This window comes from Spea bombifrons, chromosome 12, assembly GCF_027358695.1.
Source record: "Spea bombifrons isolate aSpeBom1 chromosome 12, aSpeBom1.2.pri, whole genome shotgun sequence".
In the NCBI taxonomy this organism is placed as follows: domain Eukaryota; kingdom Metazoa; phylum Chordata; class Amphibia; order Anura; family Pelobatidae; genus Spea; species Spea bombifrons.
The window spans coordinates 1,590,734-1,609,460 of NC_071098.1; the positions used below are offsets into that span (position 1 = coordinate 1,590,734).

An 18,727-nucleotide genomic window follows, 5' to 3' on the forward strand; every position below is an offset into this window, starting at 1 on the left:
GGAGAGGTTGGGGAGCATTGAGTAGATGGGGGGAGAGGTTGGGGGGCATTGAGTGGTTGGGGAGCATTGAGTAGATAGGGGGGAGAGGTTGGGGAGCATTGAGTAGATGGGGAGAGGTTAGGGGGCATTGAGTGGTTGGGGGGCATTGAGTAGATGGGGGGAGAGGTTGGGGGGGCATTGAGTAGATGGGGGGTTGGGGAGCATTGAGTAGATGGGGGTTGGGGAGCATTGAGTAGATGGGTAGATAGGGGGAGGTTGGGGGGCATTGAGCAGAAGGGGGAGAGGTTGGGGGCATTGAGTAGATGGGGAGAGGTTGGGGAGCATTGAGTAGATGGGGGAGAGATTGGGGGCATTGAGTAGATGGGGAGAGGTTAGGGGGCATTGAGTGGTTGGGGGCATTGAGTGGTTGGGGGGGCATTGAGTGGTTGGGGGGGCATTGAGTAGATGGGGGGAGAGGTTGGGGGGCATTGAGTGGTTGGGGAGCATTGAGTAGATAGGGGGGAGAGGTTGGGGAGCATTGAGTAGATGGGGAGAGGTTAGGGGGCATTGAGTGGTTGGGGAGCATTGAGTAGATGGGGGAGAGGTTAGGGGGCATTGAGTGGTTGGGGGGCATTGAGTAGATGGGGGGGAGAGGTTGAGTTTCATTGTCCTTCCTTGGTTTCTGTCCCCCCCCCCCTGCCCTCACCTGCCCGGAAGGAGGGACTCTGCAAATCTCGTGGGAAGTGGAAGAAAAGCCACACCTTGAAACTACTACCTGCGAGTCGGAGGATTAAGCAGCAAAGGAGGGGAAAAAGAGCAAAATCACCCGGGGTCCCGGCAGACAGGGAGTGAGGGGGCACCCGAGGAGTGGGCAGGAGAGGCAGAGACCCCCGGCCTGGGAGGTAAATCCACATCTGTGACTTCAGTCCCGAGTTTCGCTGCAGCTGCTGCCAGTTTCACTTGAAACCAGGGGGAGGAAGCAGCCTCTGCTCAGCGGAACTTCCACACCTTCCCGGGAGTCTGATAGAGGCTGCCACTCATCTCCCACCAGAGACAAGAGAAAGGAGGGCTCAGCAGTCTCCCCTCTCAGGATAATATGAGGAACTCCGATTCCAACCTGAAATACAGCCACAGACCGGAGGTAAGGCGATCCGGGCTCCCGGGGGTTAATGTTTGTGTTTAGACGTTATAGAACGTCAGTATATATTATACAACAAACACTTTGATAATTTGTTGCGATCCACAAACCGCAGCCCAGATCCGGCGACCAGCAAAGGGATCGATCGGCTATCGGTGCAAACGGCAACTAATCAGCGGGGCTTATCATCCAGATAAAGCTGGGGGGTAATTAGCTCTGAAAGGGGGGGTAATTAGCTCTGAGGGGGGGGGGGTAAATGGCATTTTCGTCTAATTCTGTCTGTCGGCTTTTGTCTCTTAGAATCCTGTATTTCTATATATATATTACTGTGTGTGATATATACTGTGTGTGATATATACTGTGTGTGATATATACTGTGTGTGATATATACTGTGTGTGATATATACTGTGTGTGATATATACTGTGTGTGATATATACTGTGTGTGATATATACTGTGTGTGATATATACTGTGTGTGATTGATATATATATTATATATGAGAGAGCATACTATCTAATAGAATACAAGGTATTATATAATTATTTAATAGATTGAAATGTAAGTATATATATGTGTATAAATGTGTGTGTGTGTGTGTGTGTGTGTGTGTGTGTGTGTGTAGGTAGGTATGTGTGTGTGTGTGTATAAATGTATGTGTGTGTGTATATATATATAATATATACATACATATACAAAGCACAATGTTATAATAGAATATGCAGAATGTATCAACATCTAGCCCCAAAATATCTTTTTTTAATCTATTTAACTCTTTCCTCACCCCGCTGTCGGATGTGCTTCCTCTACTGTAACATTCTTTATAAAGTTAAATATATCCCTGAGTAATGACTTTGATAGAAGAAAAAGATTCCGGATTAATTCTTTCCGCGTGTGTCCGGAGGGGGGCTTTCTCCTGAGTTTCTTTGATGGTTGACGCTGGGAGGGGGGGCAGTAAATTCCAGGAGGTTTGCAGATGGGGATTTATTGGTTAAATAGCTTAACGTTTTTATTTGGAATTCTCCAGAGATGACTTTCTTCCGGACGCTTCTATTGGATCCAAATGGATGTTGGACGAAGCGTGTTTTAAGTTTTAACCCTGAAATAGTTAAATATTTATGACACTTGTATTTTTACAACATTGTTTTGTTTACTTAACTCATTGTGAACCAAACTCTGCTTTTGTGCGATAAAACATGTCTGTATGTGCAAGGACAGGTCTTGCTACTCAAGAAAAGTCATAAGACGGAGGGTTTGGTTTATTTACTGAAGGGGTTAACAGAGCTGGATTTTGTGGAATTTCTATGCCCGTTAAATTAGGGTAGTTTTGTCCGGAAAGCTTGCGCTCTTTTCTGTGTCAGATTGGGATGAATTAAGATGGATAATTAACCGATTACTTTGTTGGCATTTAATGGGTTACTTTAGCAATTTATTAAAAATACCTAAATTTAAGGCAAAATGATTCCATTAATTTGAGATTCTGCTTATGGGGCAAAATCTTCACTACTGATCACTGTCCTGAACTCACCTGCCTTCTCCTAACTCCTCCTCCTAAGGCCACCAGAGCCAATCGGCTTTCACCAAGGAGGAGGCGTTAATGAGGAGGAATAATCGGGCGGATCTTTTGACATGTACCAGGGATGGGTGCACCCCGTGACCTTCCGCTACCGACGCTTGGTTATTATTATTTATTGTTTTATATAGCGCCATCATATTCCGTAGCGCAGTACAACGGGTAGACATGATAACAAGTAGTATATAACATAACAATCTGACTTACAGAAACGTGAGGCGGCCCCTGCGCACAGGAGCTTACAATCTACAGGGTTTCTAAGTACTTGGTTACCGGGGTTCTTTTGGAATATTGCACTGTAAAAAAAATGGCAAATTTGGGAATTTTTGTTTTTTTAATATAAAAACTCTAATTTAGAAACTTGGAGGCAGACGCTGGGTTGTGACGAGTGACGTAACGACGGCGCTCGTGGAATAAATAAGTGTTTCGGGGGGGGGTGAAACCTGCGCGAGGATTTTCTGCTCCCAAAGCGTGTTTTTTAGGCCTGTGATTCAGACCCAGAAATGACGACGTTTTGGCAGAATTTCTCCTCCAGCACATGGCTACGTCACGGCTCGTGTTACACGGAAGGCGAAGCACACGGGAGGGGATCGCGTGTCAGCACAGCTCGCAGTAACAATTTGTTTGTTGGCGGCGCAGAGTTTCTTAACGTTCTTTCAGGATCTCCTGCGCTTAGTAAAGAGATTCCGCGGGAAACCTGGACTCTTAGGGATGAATGTAGTTTTTAAAGTCTTTAAAGCAGGAAAAACAAGCAGACTAGACGGGGGCCGAACGGGGCCGATCTGCCGGCAGATTCTAGGTTCAGGAGCCATGTGTCTATCCCGCGCATGTTTCAATCCTCTCACTGTCATTATCAGCAAAAGTGTCTAAAATCCCAAAATAACAAAAAACGGACCAGGCGCGGATTCTCGGTGACAACCAGAAAAACAATGGTTTCCGGTTACGCCGGATCGCGCAGAGGTATTGCCTCCCTGCCTCCCTGCAAGCGATACGCTTTGTTTCAGACATTAGGACAGAAACACCAGCCTGTCCGCCCCGGCCCTCGTCGGCTTTTCTGGGCAGACCGGATGGTTTGAATGCTTCTTATCTGATGTCACATTTTGTTTCTCTGCCGCCACCCCCTGTCAGCTCCTCTGCCTGCCCGCCGGCCCCCTGTCAGCTCCTCTGCCTGCCCGCCGGCCCCCTGTCAGCTCCTCTGCCTGCCCGCCGGCCCCCTGTCAGCTCCTCTGCCTGCTTGCTTGCGCAGGATCCTTAGCGCAGACTCTGCTAACCGCAGACAGCCGTCTGTTTCTAATTGTGTCGGGACGGGTAGAAGGACGTCCTGTTGAAGCGGAATCGACTCCGTTTCCTGGGTTACTGGAGACACTTTTGTGGTTTTTGGCTTCTGCAAAATTCACTTCAAGGCAGCGATTTGGAGGATCCCGGGCAGCCGGGACGAACTGATTATATTATTCCTCCCCAGTCTGCCCATCAGAAAAATGCTGCGATGAGAATCCCGCTAAATGAATCCCCAGCTTTTTTTTTTTGTTCGGTCCCTTTAAGGCGTTGAGCCACTTGGCAGCTATTAGCAGAACCGCATTCACTAAAAGGTCTTTCCGTTTCCTATTTTGGGGAGATTTACGTTTAATCGCCGCCCGCAAAAGACTCGTTCATCGTAATAAAACGTACAATAAAAACGGGGAGGAATAATGCTGCGGATCCGGAGAGCAGGAAGTTAAGATGGCTGCTCCCGCGGTATACACAGGAAGTGGGGGATAAATATATAAATGGTTCATTTTCCTCCGTACGCCTCGTTAGGTTAATGAGCCGGACCATAAATCGTATGTTTGGGGGAAGCGGTCCGGTTTTTGGCGGTCGGGACGCCCTCTGGGGTGAAATAAGAAACTTTCCCTCCTGCTTTTTTTTTTTTTTTTTAATTTCCTCCCGCCTCTTTTTTTTTTTTTTTTTTTTGTCCTTTATTTAAAACTCACAAAATGACAACTCATTAAATCGTCCCGACGCCAGCATTCCCCCTGCTGCGTCACCTCGATGACATCATACCGCGCAGGCCTGTGCTTGTGATGCGGGCGATGTATTTACTATACGACGTGTTTAGAACTCATTTAGATTTTTAGGAAATGCAATGTTTTTCTTTATCTCTTAACGCTGAAGCTCTTTGTGGCTGTCCGCGGCGGCCCCCTTTATTCTCACTTCAGCCCCCTTTGATGCAGGATGTGGCCCCCGAGATTTTGGCATTGAGAGGGGGAGTAATGGCAGGACTGGCACTGCAGGGGTCTGGGGTGACTGGCATACCTGGAATATTAACCCCTTAATAGCCCATCGTGAAGATTCTATGCAGCGACTCGCCAAATGGCTCTAATACCGGTCGTCATGGAAACCTCGACTTGTCGTTATATAAAGATCCGGTTATATTATTTTGGCCGGACGCTGCAGGTGTCGGGTTGGGGAGTGGAGATACCGGTTTGGGGGGGGGGTTTACCGGTTTTTGTTTAGTTTTCTTTTGTTTGTTGGTTTTATTTCTGGTTTCGGATAAATTGTAAAAAGGAGGGTTTTGTGCTGAAGGACAAAGTTACAGAACTGTTGGTTGCTCTGGATACGTGACATCATAATAAACAGATTAAAAGAAAAATGACACACTTACTGGAGTCACCTGCATTCAAGTAGGGATATCAACCATAACATACTGGGGGCAAAAGCACCGACTGGGACTCTTATATATGATCACAGCGGGGGGGATGGGAAGGAGTCAGATCCAGACTGTGTGACCCCGAGACTGGGGCAAAAACCCTGAGGCTCTGGGGCAGATCCTGACCGTTCCTGGGTATGGCGATTGGTCCTCGGGTTACAGCGGGGGTCACACGTGAGGTCTGGGGGGGTCTTTACCGGGCGGGGCAGTTGGCTCTTTTCTGCCCTCTCTGTGTAACCTGTGTCTAATAACCTGTTACCTGCGCGTCCCGCGCTTTCGGCTTCTGGATTATGATGTCATAGCTCTGTGCAGTCTATCTGGTAGTCAGGGGGCAGAAGTGGGGGGCGCCGGACCCCCGGATACTCCCCGGTCGCCATAAAAACAAATGGAAAGGAGAAGTGTGACGATGGGGCAACAAAACATTTCAGACGCGGGACCCCACCGGTTTGGGGTAAAAGGAAGAAAAAAAAAAAAAAAAAAAAAAAGTCGGGTTAACTCCTTGAGTGCGTGGGGGGGGGTCCCGGATCATTGTCGCTGAGCCGTCTCTCGCACATTCTTGGTGGAGCCGCTGAATGAGTCCCGTCACGCTCGGCACGGAGCGGATAGACCGGTTTTTCTGTGAGCGACGATTCGGTTAAAACAGGATCTCCCTGACGCTCGGCGCTTCACCAAACGGACTACCACCAGAAAACAGCCACGGCCCAACCGACCCGAGCGAGGGCCTAAAAAATACCTTTTTATCTGTGGCTTGTGTTGATGGTAGATAAGTGGAACAGCCTCCCAGCAGAAGTGGTAGAGGGTAACACACTGGGGGTATTAAACATACATGGGATAGACATACGTCTCAAACCTTAATCAGTCGTTGGTCTCGTCTTAGATTCAGGAGCCGTATGTCTATCCCATGCATGTTTAATACCCTCACTGCATTACCCTCTACCACTTCTGCCGGGAGGCCGTTCCATTTCAGTGAAGTAGAAATGATCCTTTGTACCCTGTCCCCGAGTGACTCTGGAAATGTTCTTGGTTTCCCCCCCAACTATTTCTCTATAGGAGCTGTGATGGGCCAGCCAGTTATTAACCCTTTGATGCACACGGAGGGGTGGAATTGTCCAATCTTCTGGCAGTCAAGGGGTTAAAGTAGAGAAATGATGTGTTTTCTGTGTTTTTTTGCGTTTCTGGAGGTTTTTTTGTTCCGTTCGGCCCACGGGTGACGGGGAAGCCGCGTCGGGGAGCGGAAATGAAGGTGTTAAAAAAAGCTACGGGGGAAGTTTCAGCTCTTTGTGTGCGGAACGGGCTGGAGGGCAACGCCTGAAACTGCCCTCCCAGGGGCAACACCGAGCATGCCTGATACCCCCGGGCAAATTATAAACACAATGGCGGGGGGGATACACAATCACCAGGGGACCTGTATCAGTTGCCACGGCGACTGCGTCATCATTAACACTTTGCACAAATAATGAACTAAATTTTAGTATTTTTGTTTTTCCTGTTTCCGGTAAAATAGTGTTTTTTTGTTTGTTTACAACGAGTAGTAAATGCAGGAAATGTTTAATTTTCACACCTGCCGTGTTTGTGTTTGGGGCGTTGGTGAAACTCGGGACTGTTTGCACTTTGTGGTCGACGTCGTCTTCTACGCCTCATTAAGCTAATTAACCAAGTAAAACGCCGTATCTAAAAAAACAAAGTCTTCATAACCAGGACCTAGTGGGGCAATGCAACTGTGTTTACGACTCGGTAGTACATAAGTGGAACAGCCTCCCAGCAGAGGTGGTAGAGGGTAATACAGTGAGGGGATTAAACATGCGCGGGATACGGCTCCTGAATCTAAGACGAGACCAACGACTGATTAAGGTTTGAGTCGTTACAGCAGGAGAAACGGGCGACTAGACGGGGGCCGAATGGGGCCGATCTGCTCTACGTGATGCCGTTTAGGTGATGCGTTCCTTTCTGTTTTGCGGATCGTCTCACCTGCTGCCGTCAGAATGATTCGTTTTGTAAGAAACGTGACGGCTGGGGGGGGTTGGGGTGGGTTTTGGGTAGAGTTCGTGGCGTTTCGGTGATGTCGTGCGCTGCGCCCCGGCTCCCCGCGGTGAATCATTACGTCGCTCTAATTATCTACTTTTTTTGTCGTGAGGAGAAAAGATTTTTCGCTTGTTGCGCAATCCGTCTGTCAAAACGTTTCCTGCGGGGGAGACGTCTGGGAATTCCGGGGTTAAAAACAAACAAACAACAAATGCGTAACTTTAACGGGTAACCAATGGATTTGGTTGTAAAACGTAATGTTTCTGGAACGACGTCCTTCCTATAAAATAACGAGGAAAGGGGGCGGGCTTACTGCAAATAAACATGAATCATTTTCGCAGGTTAATTTGCATATGGGGCGGCTCATCCAATGGCCAGAGGTGACAAACCTCTTCATTTCCCGTTTTATTTTTTTTAATTTGCATTTTATTCTTTTACTCATCCGGTGAAGCTGAGACGTCTCCACAGCGTATCCCGCCTCTCCGGAAATTCCATTTTTGCTGAATATTTGGGCTAATTGGGAGGATATTGAGAAAAAAACCCAAAAAGTATCAGTAGCTTAAAGTTGCCTCCTCTTCGAGGATATATATATATTTTGCGTGTTTTCCTCGCTGTTAAGAGGCAGTTTGTGATGTGAATGATTTTTCAAAACAATCAGAACTCTACTAGTTGGTAGTAGATAAGTAGAACAGCCTCCAAGCAGAGGTGGTAGAGGGTAATACAGCGAGGTTATTAAACATGCATGGGATAGACATACGGCTCCTGAATCTAAGACGAGACCAACGACTGATTAAGGTTTGAGTCTTTACAGCAGGAGGAACGGGCGACTACAGGGGGGCCGAATGGGGCCGATCTGTTGGCAGTTTTCGGGTTTAGAAATCGTGGTTTAGTGGTTTTTATGGAGTTTTCAGTAGTTTTATTCTATAATTCTGGGTCGTTTTACTGCGATTTTCAGACATATATATTCATAATTCTTTGGTGAAAGGGGGGTGATATCTGACGGGGGGGGGGAGGGGGGATTTATTGGTGGGCATCTAATGAAGAGTAATAATTTCTACCCCGCAGCAGCGCTATAGAGGGGTAACGCGGCTTCCCCTGGAATTTAGCGTGTTATATGTAATAAGCGTGTAATAAGCGTGTGACTTTGCCGTCTCCCGCAGAGTATGAACGGCTTCGAGGAGGTCGTGGAATTCCTTCCGGCCACCAACACCAAGAAGGTGGAGAAGCGGGGTCCGCGCAGGAAGTACGTGGTCATCGGCGTGGTGCTCGGCGCCGCTCTCCTCTCCCTCACCGTGGGGCTCCTCGTGTGGCATTTCGCCTGTGAGTACCCCCCGTGGCCCCCGCTAGCGTGGTCTTTACCCGTGTTATGCGGCCCCCGGTTTAGTTTGCGTGTGTTTCTCGTGTAGATCGGAACGCCCGCGTGCAGAAAATGTTCACCGGAAGCCTGAGGATCACCAACTACCCGTTTATCGACGCCTACGAGAATTCAACGACCCCGGAGTTCAACCAACTGGCCGAGAAAGTCACCGACATGGTAACCATCATTAACCCTTTGTAATACTTTGTCCCTCAACACCTTCACTAAACTGGTGAGCCGGGGGTTAGTGGCCCCTGGGTGCCGTGTTTCCTCAGTGCCCCGCTTTAACTAAAACACGCACACTCACATACTAACATGACACTCACTCTGACACCATACACGTAACCATACACACCCTCCCTCCCTTCTCCTTCCCACCACTAACCCTAGACTTACCCCCAACATTCTAACACCATGCACTGACACACAAGCATGCTAACACTCGCTAACGCGCACTCGCTAACACGCACGCACACTTGCTAACACACGCGCTCACTAACACGCACGCACACTCGCTAACACACACGCTCACTAACACACACGCACACACGCTAACACACACACACGCACACTCACTAACACATACACACACTCACTAACACATACACACACTCACTAACATGCACGCACACGGACAAACATACACGCACACGGACTAACATACACGCACACACACGCACACTCACTAACACACAGATTCTCTCTTCCTTTCATCTTGTCTGGAGCCCTCTCTTTGCTGCAGGCTGGACTCTCCCTACTACCTCGGGGTCAAATAATACACATTATGGGCACCACGGGGGCGCTGCGCCCACTTTAGAGACCCCCCCCCGCCGCTAAACGACGATCTCTGGGAAGAGGCCGGATTTTAACCAGGGATGAAACAGTCGGAAAACCGGCGTTATTAAACTTATTATATAATTCCGTCTGTCTCCCAGAACAGACCCGCGTCTGGCTCTCTCTCTCTCTCTCTCTCTCTCGCTCTCTCTCTCTCTCTCTCTCTCTCTCTCTCTCTCTCTCGCTCTCTCTCTCTCTCTCTCTCTCTCTCTCGCTCTCTCTCTCTCTCTCTCTCTCGCGCTCTCTCGCTCTCTCTCTCTCGCGCTCTCTCGCTCGCTCGCTCTCTCTCTCTCTCTCGCTCTCTCTCTCTCGCTCTCTCTCGCTCTCTCTCTCGCTCGCACTCTCGCTCGCACTCTCGCGCGCTCTCACGTCGTAAATCTCTCTCTCGTTGTAGCTGAAGACTCTGTACAGCGGGCACCCGGATATCGCCCCGTATTTCAGCGACTGCAGCGTCACCGCGTTCAGGTAACTCCATCGAGTGGCCGAAAACTCTGCGTTTATTATTAATTAATTAACGTTAATTCTTAATTTCTCATTGGCCGGCATCCTAAGCGTCTCGATGTATAGAGCGATGATTCTAAGCGCGTGAAATCTATATTTCTATATTTTAAATCTTCTATATGTGTGATCCCCTCTTATTAACACCAACGCCCCCCCCCCCCGTTATTCTCCCCGGCAGTGAGGGCAGCGTCATCGCGTATTACTGGGCGGAGTTTGCCGTCCCTGCCTATCGGGAGGAGGCGCTGGATAAGGCGATATCGGAGTTAAAAGTACAGAACGTGAATCTGAGGAGGAGCTTCCTGGCCGTGGATTCGTTCGAGTCGTACCGTAAGTCATGGTTTCCCCCAAACGCGCTGCAAGCAGCCATCAGATTTAGAATATCAGAGACCTTTCGCCGCTTATGACAGCCGGCGATGATGTCATAACGCACCGGGCCGTCCGCATCCTTACCCCGCTCTCTATCTCTTTGCAGCTATCGATTTCCAGCTGGCGAGAAAGTTCCGGGACAGTAAGTGTTTCCGTCTCTGCTGTATACAAACAGTCGCTGTTACTTTTTGGCGGCCGTACGATTGTTGGGGGATAGCCGGGAATTTCTAGATAACGGATAAGCCTGTGTTTGAAAAGCATGTGTGGGGGGCTGCGCATGTTCGCGGTGTATAAGGGATTCCCTGCGCCGCTCGGTTACTTTGTATCCATCGAACGCTCCGTCTCAGCCCCCCGTTTGTGTTCTGCGTCCCCCAGACAGCTGTAACTACTTTCTACACGCCAAACCCGGGGAGCTGACCAAGTTCTCCAGCCCGGGCTTCCCCAACTCTCCCTACCCTCCGAACACGCGGTGCCAGTGGGTGCTACGCGCCGACGTCGACCACATCATCAGCCTCAAGTTCAAAACGTTCAAGATGGACACCTGTAACCTGCCGCGGGGAGACTACGTCAAACTGTACGACTCGCTGAGCATCGCGGAGGCTCGCACTATGATGACGTAAGTGGGGCGCGGACCCCCCCCAAAATAATTCCAAAATAATTCCATTACCCTTCATTATATTGAGGGATGCGGGCAGAACTAGATCTCCGGGGGGTATCGGGGGGGGTCTGTCTGTCTGTCCCTGGTTTCAGACCCCGTATCTTGTATTAAAGACGTCGGGAATTTAACCCTTAACCCTGTCTCGTTCTCTCTCGTTTCCAGGCTTTGTGGGAGTTATCCTCCGTCTTACAATCTCACCTTCTTCTCCTCCCAAAATGTGATGCTGATCACCATGGTTTCAGACGACAAAGGAAGGCAGCCGGGGTTCATGGCGGAATTCAAGCAGCAGCCTTCGACCATGCGTAAGACGCTAAAAATCATAATTATATGGATTTACTACATCATTAATACTATATTATTATTACCAAAAATATCATTAATACTATATTATTATTACCATATATATCATTAATACTATATTATTATTATTACCATATATATCATTAATACTATATTATTATTATTACCATATATATCATTAATACTATATTATTATTATTACCATATATATATCATTAATACTATATTATTATTATTACCATATATATCATTAATACTATATTATTATTAGCAAAAATATCATTAATACTATATTATTATTACCATATATATATCATTAATACTATATTATTATTATTACCATATATATCATTAATACTATATTATTATTACCAAAAATATCATTAATACTATATTATTATTACCATATATATCATTAATACTATATTATTATTACCATATATATCATTAATACTATATTATTATTATTACCATATATATCATTAATACTATATTATTATTACCATATACATCATTAATACTATATTATTATTACCAAAAATATCATTAATACTATATTATTATTACCATATATATCATTAATACTATATTATTATTATTATTACCATATATATCATTAATACTATATTATTATTATTACCATATACATCATTAATACTATATTATTATTACCATATACATCATTAATACTATATTATTATTACCATATATATCATTAATACTATATTATTATTATTACCATATATATCATTAATACTATATTATTATTACCATATACATCATTAATACTATATTATTATTACCAAAAATATCATTAATACTATATTATTATTACCATATATATCATTAATACTATATTATTATTATTATTACCATATATATCATTAATACTATATTATTATTATTACCATATACATCATTAATACTATATTATTATTACCATATATATCATTAATACTATATTATTATTACCATATACGTCATTAATACTATTTATCGCTAATTGATTAAAGAGCGTGCAAAAAGAAACTTGTATTTACAACCCTTTCTAAAATGTACGAAGAGTTTGAGTTACAGATGTTGCAAAATTATTTATTATTTTATTACAAGTTCTGTTATTTGTATTGTTATTGCTAATTCAATTATTTATTATATTATTATTATTATGTTTTTTTGTTATTATAACAATAATAGAAATAGCAATAATAATAATAATAATAATAATATTTATCCAGCACTGTTGTAAATATTCTAATTTGCTGCAACTTCTTAATGTAGGGAACTTGCTGGTTTCCCCCAAAATGTAATCCTGGTAACTGCAATGAGATACAATGTCACAAAATGAAAACGTTCTCCTTTTCTTCCGCCCCGTTGCAGTGTGTGGGGGCACAATCCGAAATTCCGAAGGGGTGATTACTAGTCCGTTCTTCCCCGGCCATTACCCCGCGAACAAGGAATGTATCTGGGATATCCAGGTAGGTGTCTGTTAGCCTCCCGGTTTTTAGGGGTGTTACGCCCCCCCCCCCGTGATCTGTTCTCGTGTTACCGCCGCGCATGTTCTGGATATTTTAAAACTTCTGATTTTGGCAAACTGGGGTTTAGTGACCTTGCTCGACCTTCATAGTTAATACCCGATCCTGATAACCTTAACCTTTTCTTGGCCATCTGTCTGCTTCCTGTGCTTTCTGTCTTCAGGTTCCGTTTCACGTAAAAAAACCTTTTTTCTCCCCAAATCTTGTGGGCTCAGTGGATTCTCATTTTTTTGTCCATGCAGGTTCCGGGAAATAAGTTTGTGAAGCTGCGGTTTAATATGTTCTACCTGCTGGAACCCGGCGTCCCCGTCAGCTCGTGCACGAAAGATTACGTGGAGATCAATAACCAGAGGTGAGTAAATTCTCTGAATACCCGGACTGCGAGCGCCTAAAGAGCGATCGGCCCCATCCGGCCCCCGTCTAGTCACCCGTTTCTCCTGCTGTAAAGACTCAAACCTTAATCAGTCGTTGGTCTCGTCTTAGATTCAGGAGCCGTATGTCTATCCCATGCATGTTCCTCTCACTGTATTACCCTATACCACCTCTGCTGGGAGGCTGTTCCATATGCCTATCCCAGCACTGGTTTAAACGCCCCATAAATCTCCGTCTCTCAGGTACTGCGGGGAGAAACAGCCCTTCGTAGTTTCGAGCAACAGTAATAAAATGATGGTGCGTTTCCGTTCCGACCAGTCGCACACCGACACCGGCTTCACGGCGCAGTACGTGTCGTACGATTCTGAGAACCGTGAGTATCTTTAGTGTCATCGCGTGGGCGCCGGCGGCTTTTACTGTCCGTCGGTTGAGTGACTTTTCCCTCCTTTTCTCTTGAAACGCAGCGTGTCCCGACCAGTACACCTGCAAGAGCGGCCGCTGCATCAGCAAGGAGCGCCGCTGCGACGGGTGGAACGACTGCATCGACTTCAGCGACGAACTAAACTGCAGTGAGTGTTCGGGGATCGCAGGCGGGGGGCTCAGAGACGCTCGGGGCGTATGAGACGGCGCCCCCTGCTGGGGACACTCGGGGCAGCTCACGGAACTAAAGCTGTTTTGTTGGATGGTCGGCGCTCGGGATAACGGGTGATCCGGTTACCGAGCGTTTTGATTGGCACAGAATGTTAACGATCGTTCGTCCCTCAGCGCTCGAAAGACGTTCTTTTTAAGGGGCCCCTCGTTCGTGCATTAGGGCCCGATAGCCGTTTTTAGCGTTTGTTCTTCCGTTTCCGTAGATTGCACGGCTGATCAGTTCCGCTGTAAAACCAGCACCATCTGCAAACCCCGCTTCTTCCTGTGCGACGGCGTCAACGACTGCGGGGACAGCAGCGACGAGCAGGACTGCAGTGAGTATCTGACATGGGTGACCGGCATGTATCTCACCCGCCGGTGATTATTTCAAACTGTTAAAATGCCGCATAATGCACGTTTTCCCTGGATTTAGTTTTTCTGCTAACGACTGAAAGTTTTTTTTTATGGTTTGGTTTTTTTTTTTCCTCAGAATGTCCAGAAAATAACTTTAAATGTGCGAATGGAAAATGCATCCCCAACGCGCAGAAATGCGACAAGAACGACAACTGCGGAGACGGATCCGACGAGCTGGACTGCCCCGCGGGTGAGTAAATGCAGCGTTTCCGAGAATAACGGGGGGTCTCAGGTGTGGGATTTTGCCCCAGCAGTGTCTCAGGGGGGCTTTTTGAAGTCGTGTTGTAGGGGGCCGGCTGAAGGACCGGAGGCATTAAATGGCCAAACAGAGGCTGGGGTGACATCTTGGCTTCGTTCTGTTTTAGAGCCCAAAACCGCCTGCACGGAATTAACCTACAAATGCAAGAACAACGAGTGCATCAGCAAGACCAACCCGGAGTGCGACGGGGAAAAGGACTGCGCCGACGGCTCGGACGAGGACGCCGATAATTGCAGTAAGTGACCGCCGGCCCCCCGGAGCGCTCTCCCTTTTTGGAGATGTCGGCCGCTGCTCTTGCGCTCTTTTGACCTTTTCTGTTGCTGAATTTCTCGTGCAGACTGCGGGAAGCGCCCGTACACCCGAAAGACCAGGATTGTAGGGGGGGTGAACGCCGATATCGGAGAGTTTCCGTGGCAGGTCAGTCTGCACACCAAGAAAGACGGACACACGTGCGGAGCGTCCCTGGTTTCACCCACAATCTTGATCTCTGCAGCTCATTGTTTCCAAGACATGCAAGGAACACGGTACGTGCGACACGCGTGTTCCGATACATCCAGGGAGCAAAAATAGCTTGCGGATTGTGAAATGCCCCAAATGTCTGTATTTCACGCCCTGGTCGTGTCATTATTACATCATCGATGGAGGATGACATAAGTTTGTCGGTTAAATAGAGGTGTTTGTGTGACCCCATCAGGTTCTAGACTGGTGGGGCCGGTTGGGCCATGCTTTGCTAATATTGTATTATTGGGGGGCAGCTCGTGGTGGAGGCTGGGATCTGAAGGGGTCTCTTCTCTTTCCCCCCGGCAGGTATTCCGACCCCTCCTTGTGGACGGCGTTCCTGGGTTTGCACGATCAGAAGCAGCGAACCACCAGCAAGGACGTGGTGGAGCGCTCGATAAAACGCATCGTGCCGCACAGAAGCTTCAATGACTATACGTACGATAACGACATCGCCATGCTGGAGCTGAGCAGCCCCGTGACCTACACCGACTTCATCCAACCCATCTGCATCCCCGAGAGCTCCCACAACTTCCCCGTGGGCAAAGGCATATGGGTCACGGGCTGGGGGGCGCTGAGCGAAGGGGGTGAGACGCTTGTTTAATGGTTTCGTGGAGTCTTTGGAATTCCGGAGACGCGTTGGCGCTCTCTGATCTCGCCTTCCATACACTACGTGCAACGCTGTGTCTTTCCTTCTGCAGGTTCTGGGTCGGTGGTTCTACAAAAGGCAGAGATCCGCGTAATCAACTATAATGAATGCAACAAACTTCTCGACAACCAACTGACGGCCCGCATGTTGTGCGCCGGGTTTGTCAGCGGCGGCATCGATGCCTGTCAGGTAATTTCTCAATGGGCTGGAACGGCAGATGAACCTTCCCTGGTCCAAAAAGGAGCTCGGGTCTTAGGGGCCGTGGTCACATAGGGGGCTGCATAGAGCTCGTGCCTGCTTACTACTGCCCCTTGCTCCATCATATAGGAGCATTGGGCCCCTTATTGGGTACCTTGGACCCCGGGCTGCATTTACGTGTAATGACCTCTCTGAAAAGCCCCAACTTTTTCAGCTGCCCAGCTGCATCTGCTTAATAGCGACCGTTCGGAACCTGGGCGATCTCCACGACCGTCTATAAAAGCGACCAATAAAGGCCAAAATTCAACCCAATCTCAAACCGGTGGATTCTGGAGCTTTACGGCCCTCCCTGTATGCAGATGCTTTTCTGTTTAATATGAAGTGTCGTCTACATTCCTTGGTGGTCTTTGTTACTCGCTATGTCTTGGGGAGGGGGATCTCCATGTTTATTGCGATAATAATAAATAATAATAAGTCACCCCATAGTTGTACCTTTTTTCAGGGTAACCGCATGTTTCATACACTTATGCCTTTTCTCTCTTTTTCTTTCTACTCGCAATATTCCGTGGAACGCTTGGCACAGCGGCTCTTATTAATAACGCTTTGTCTGTTGTAGGGGGATTCTGGCGGACCCCTGTCCAGTTTGGAAAGTAATAACAAGATGTACCTGGCTGGTATAGTCAGCTGGGGCGATGGCTGCGCGAGGAGGAATAAGCCAGGCGTCTACACAAGCGTCACAAACATGAGGGACTGGATACGGCAGAACACGGGCTTGTAATGAAGATTTACCGGCGCTGTGAAGGACTTTATGTGTATTTTTAAAAGTCATCGAGTTTAATGGAATATTTTTTTTAAAAAAAACAGAAATTTTAAGGGTCCTGAAAAACCAGACTTCCCGGGATTTTTGGTGGTTTGATTCACTTCGTAGCGTGACTGCAGGCAAAAAAGGTGAGCCGGGACTAGCGAGCCACTTCTGATCCTACCTCATCTTTTTTCGCGTTGGTTGACCGAGAACGGGCAGATTCCACAACTTCTTTTTCTGGACTCCTCTCCGGAACGGCCCTGGATCGGGCAGCAGAACGGCGGCCGATGGCAACGAGAAGTTTGTAGGTAATTCGTCTTAAAACTTCAGTGAAATGAAGTCCTGATTACCTCCTCAAATCCTAGAACAACCAAAAAATCACAAAAAAACACTCCTCTGAATTCTTCTATAAGAAATTCTGAGAATTAAAAAATGTATTTTTATTTTTTAAGTCTTTTTTGTTTAGGTCTTTTTTTTTTTTTTAGAAAATGTATATGAACAACCAGGATGATTTTTTTTGGTTTAAAGAAGATCGGATACTTTGTCTTCGTTCTGTGTATATAAAGCATCATGTTTCATTGTGACGAAACCGGTGTTTAGTCTCTACCACTCCTTTTTCTTTATATATTTTTTTTAAAATAACCCTTGGATTTTACGCACTCCAACCTTGTCTGGACTATGAATCTCTTTATTTTTTTTTCTCAAAAAAGAAAAAAGTTTGTATTAAAAATAAAATGTTGACCGTTGAAAACACGCACATTTGCACTTGCATTCTGCGTTTGCTTTGCGCTCGTTGAGATTATTGAATTGTTACTTTGTATCCGTTTTTAAGCCCCTGTAAAGCAGATTTGAAAGGGTTAATATGTTTTAAGTGTATTGCTACGTTTTCTATTGATGTGGGATGGTTGATATGTTTGGTTATAAATAAAGTCATTAATTCACATCGCGAGGACTGCTGTGTGTGTCGCCAACTGAAATAGAATGAAACATTTCTGGCAACGCTGTCTCAATGTTTGTAGAGATGTTTGGTGTCATTTTTGGTAGCTATGATTATTAAAATAAAGCTTTTTTTTGTTATTTTTTATTTTCATCATAAATTTACATTTGCAGTAGGATACCGGGGGATGTGATGAACCGACCCCAACAGATACCCAAAATCAATCATCGTGAGAAATAATGTCTATAGAGGTTTTATTTATGTTTTTATTTGGGGGGGGGGGATCGGCCAAAAACCTCAAGATATAAAATGTCATTTTTTTTATGTTGCTGTTCACAGTTTAGCCTGATGTTGGCGCTGTTTTATTGCTGTTTAATTCTGACCATAGAGAGCTGTGTTGGACAGCGCCACCCCATGGTGAAACAGCACATTGCACCCACAGCTCTCTTTACGTCTTATATTCCCGAGCGCATCTGGAAGAGAGCGGCGGACGCCACGCGGAGTTCGTGTCACCGGGAGTCAATGCGGCCAAAATACTAATATGAGAACAACAAATAATAAACGTGGCGTTAACCTATAAGAAAGGAGCGCAGGACACGTTTAGCGCATGAAGGGGCAACAATTACAGATTAATTACAGGCAAAAAGTGGAGCTAAAATCTTTGCTCAGATATCTGTCTGCAGAAAAATTCAATATGAAAGCTTTATGGGCAGTCGTTAAATCTGAGTTTCTTTACTGAAAATATATGATTCTATACAAACTATAAATTACATAATAAAACACAAAAACCCAGAAGCTGCCGGCAAATCGGCCCCATTCGGCCCCCGTCTAGTCGTCCGTTTCTCCTGCTGTAAAGACTCAAACCTTAATCAGTCGTTGGTCTCGTCTTAGATTCAGGAGCCGTATGCCTATCCCATGCATGTTTAATCCCCTCACTGTATTACCCTCTACCACTTCTGCTGGGAGGCTGTTCCACTTATCTACTACCATCTCAGTAATGTAAAACTTCCATGGAATTCCTTT

General features: G+C 46.3%; 1 protein-coding gene across 1 annotated transcript; it reads left to right on the forward strand.

Moving 5' to 3' along the window:
- The first annotated feature begins 715 nt into the window (after window positions 1-715).
- ST14 (ST14 transmembrane serine protease matriptase) lies at window positions 716-16,832 on the forward strand. The gene is made up of 19 exons (XM_053451856.1): window positions 716-1,120; window positions 8,558-8,717; window positions 8,804-8,931; window positions 9,983-10,053; window positions 10,268-10,416; window positions 10,562-10,597; window positions 10,831-11,071; window positions 11,276-11,415; window positions 12,791-12,888; window positions 13,188-13,297; window positions 13,560-13,690; window positions 13,782-13,886; window positions 14,172-14,282; window positions 14,438-14,551; window positions 14,727-14,855; window positions 14,958-15,144; window positions 15,428-15,705; window positions 15,820-15,956; window positions 16,582-16,832. The coding sequence occupies exons 1-19, from the start codon at window positions 1,076-1,078 to the stop codon at window positions 16,741-16,743; spliced, it is 2,532 nt and encodes an 843-aa protein (XP_053307831.1). The 5' UTR covers window positions 716-1,075; the 3' UTR covers window positions 16,744-16,832.
- Window positions 16,833-18,727: the final 1,895 nt, after the last annotated feature.

What these genes read in the sequence shown, in the direction of transcription:
- ST14 (XM_053451856.1), top strand. Translation starts at nt 1,076, where the DNA reads ATGAGGAACTCCGATTCCAACCTGAAATACAGCCACAGACCGGAG. An exon ending in GTGGAGATCAATAACCAGAG is followed by an intron (nt 13,298 to 13,559) that starts GTGAGTAAATTC and finishes TCCGTCTCTCAG; the next exon opens with GTACTGCGGGGAGAAACAGC. An exon ending in GGGGGCGCTGAGCGAAGGGG is followed by an intron (nt 15,706 to 15,819) that starts GTGAGACGCTTG and finishes TTCCTTCTGCAG; the next exon opens with GTTCTGGGTCGGTGGTTCTA.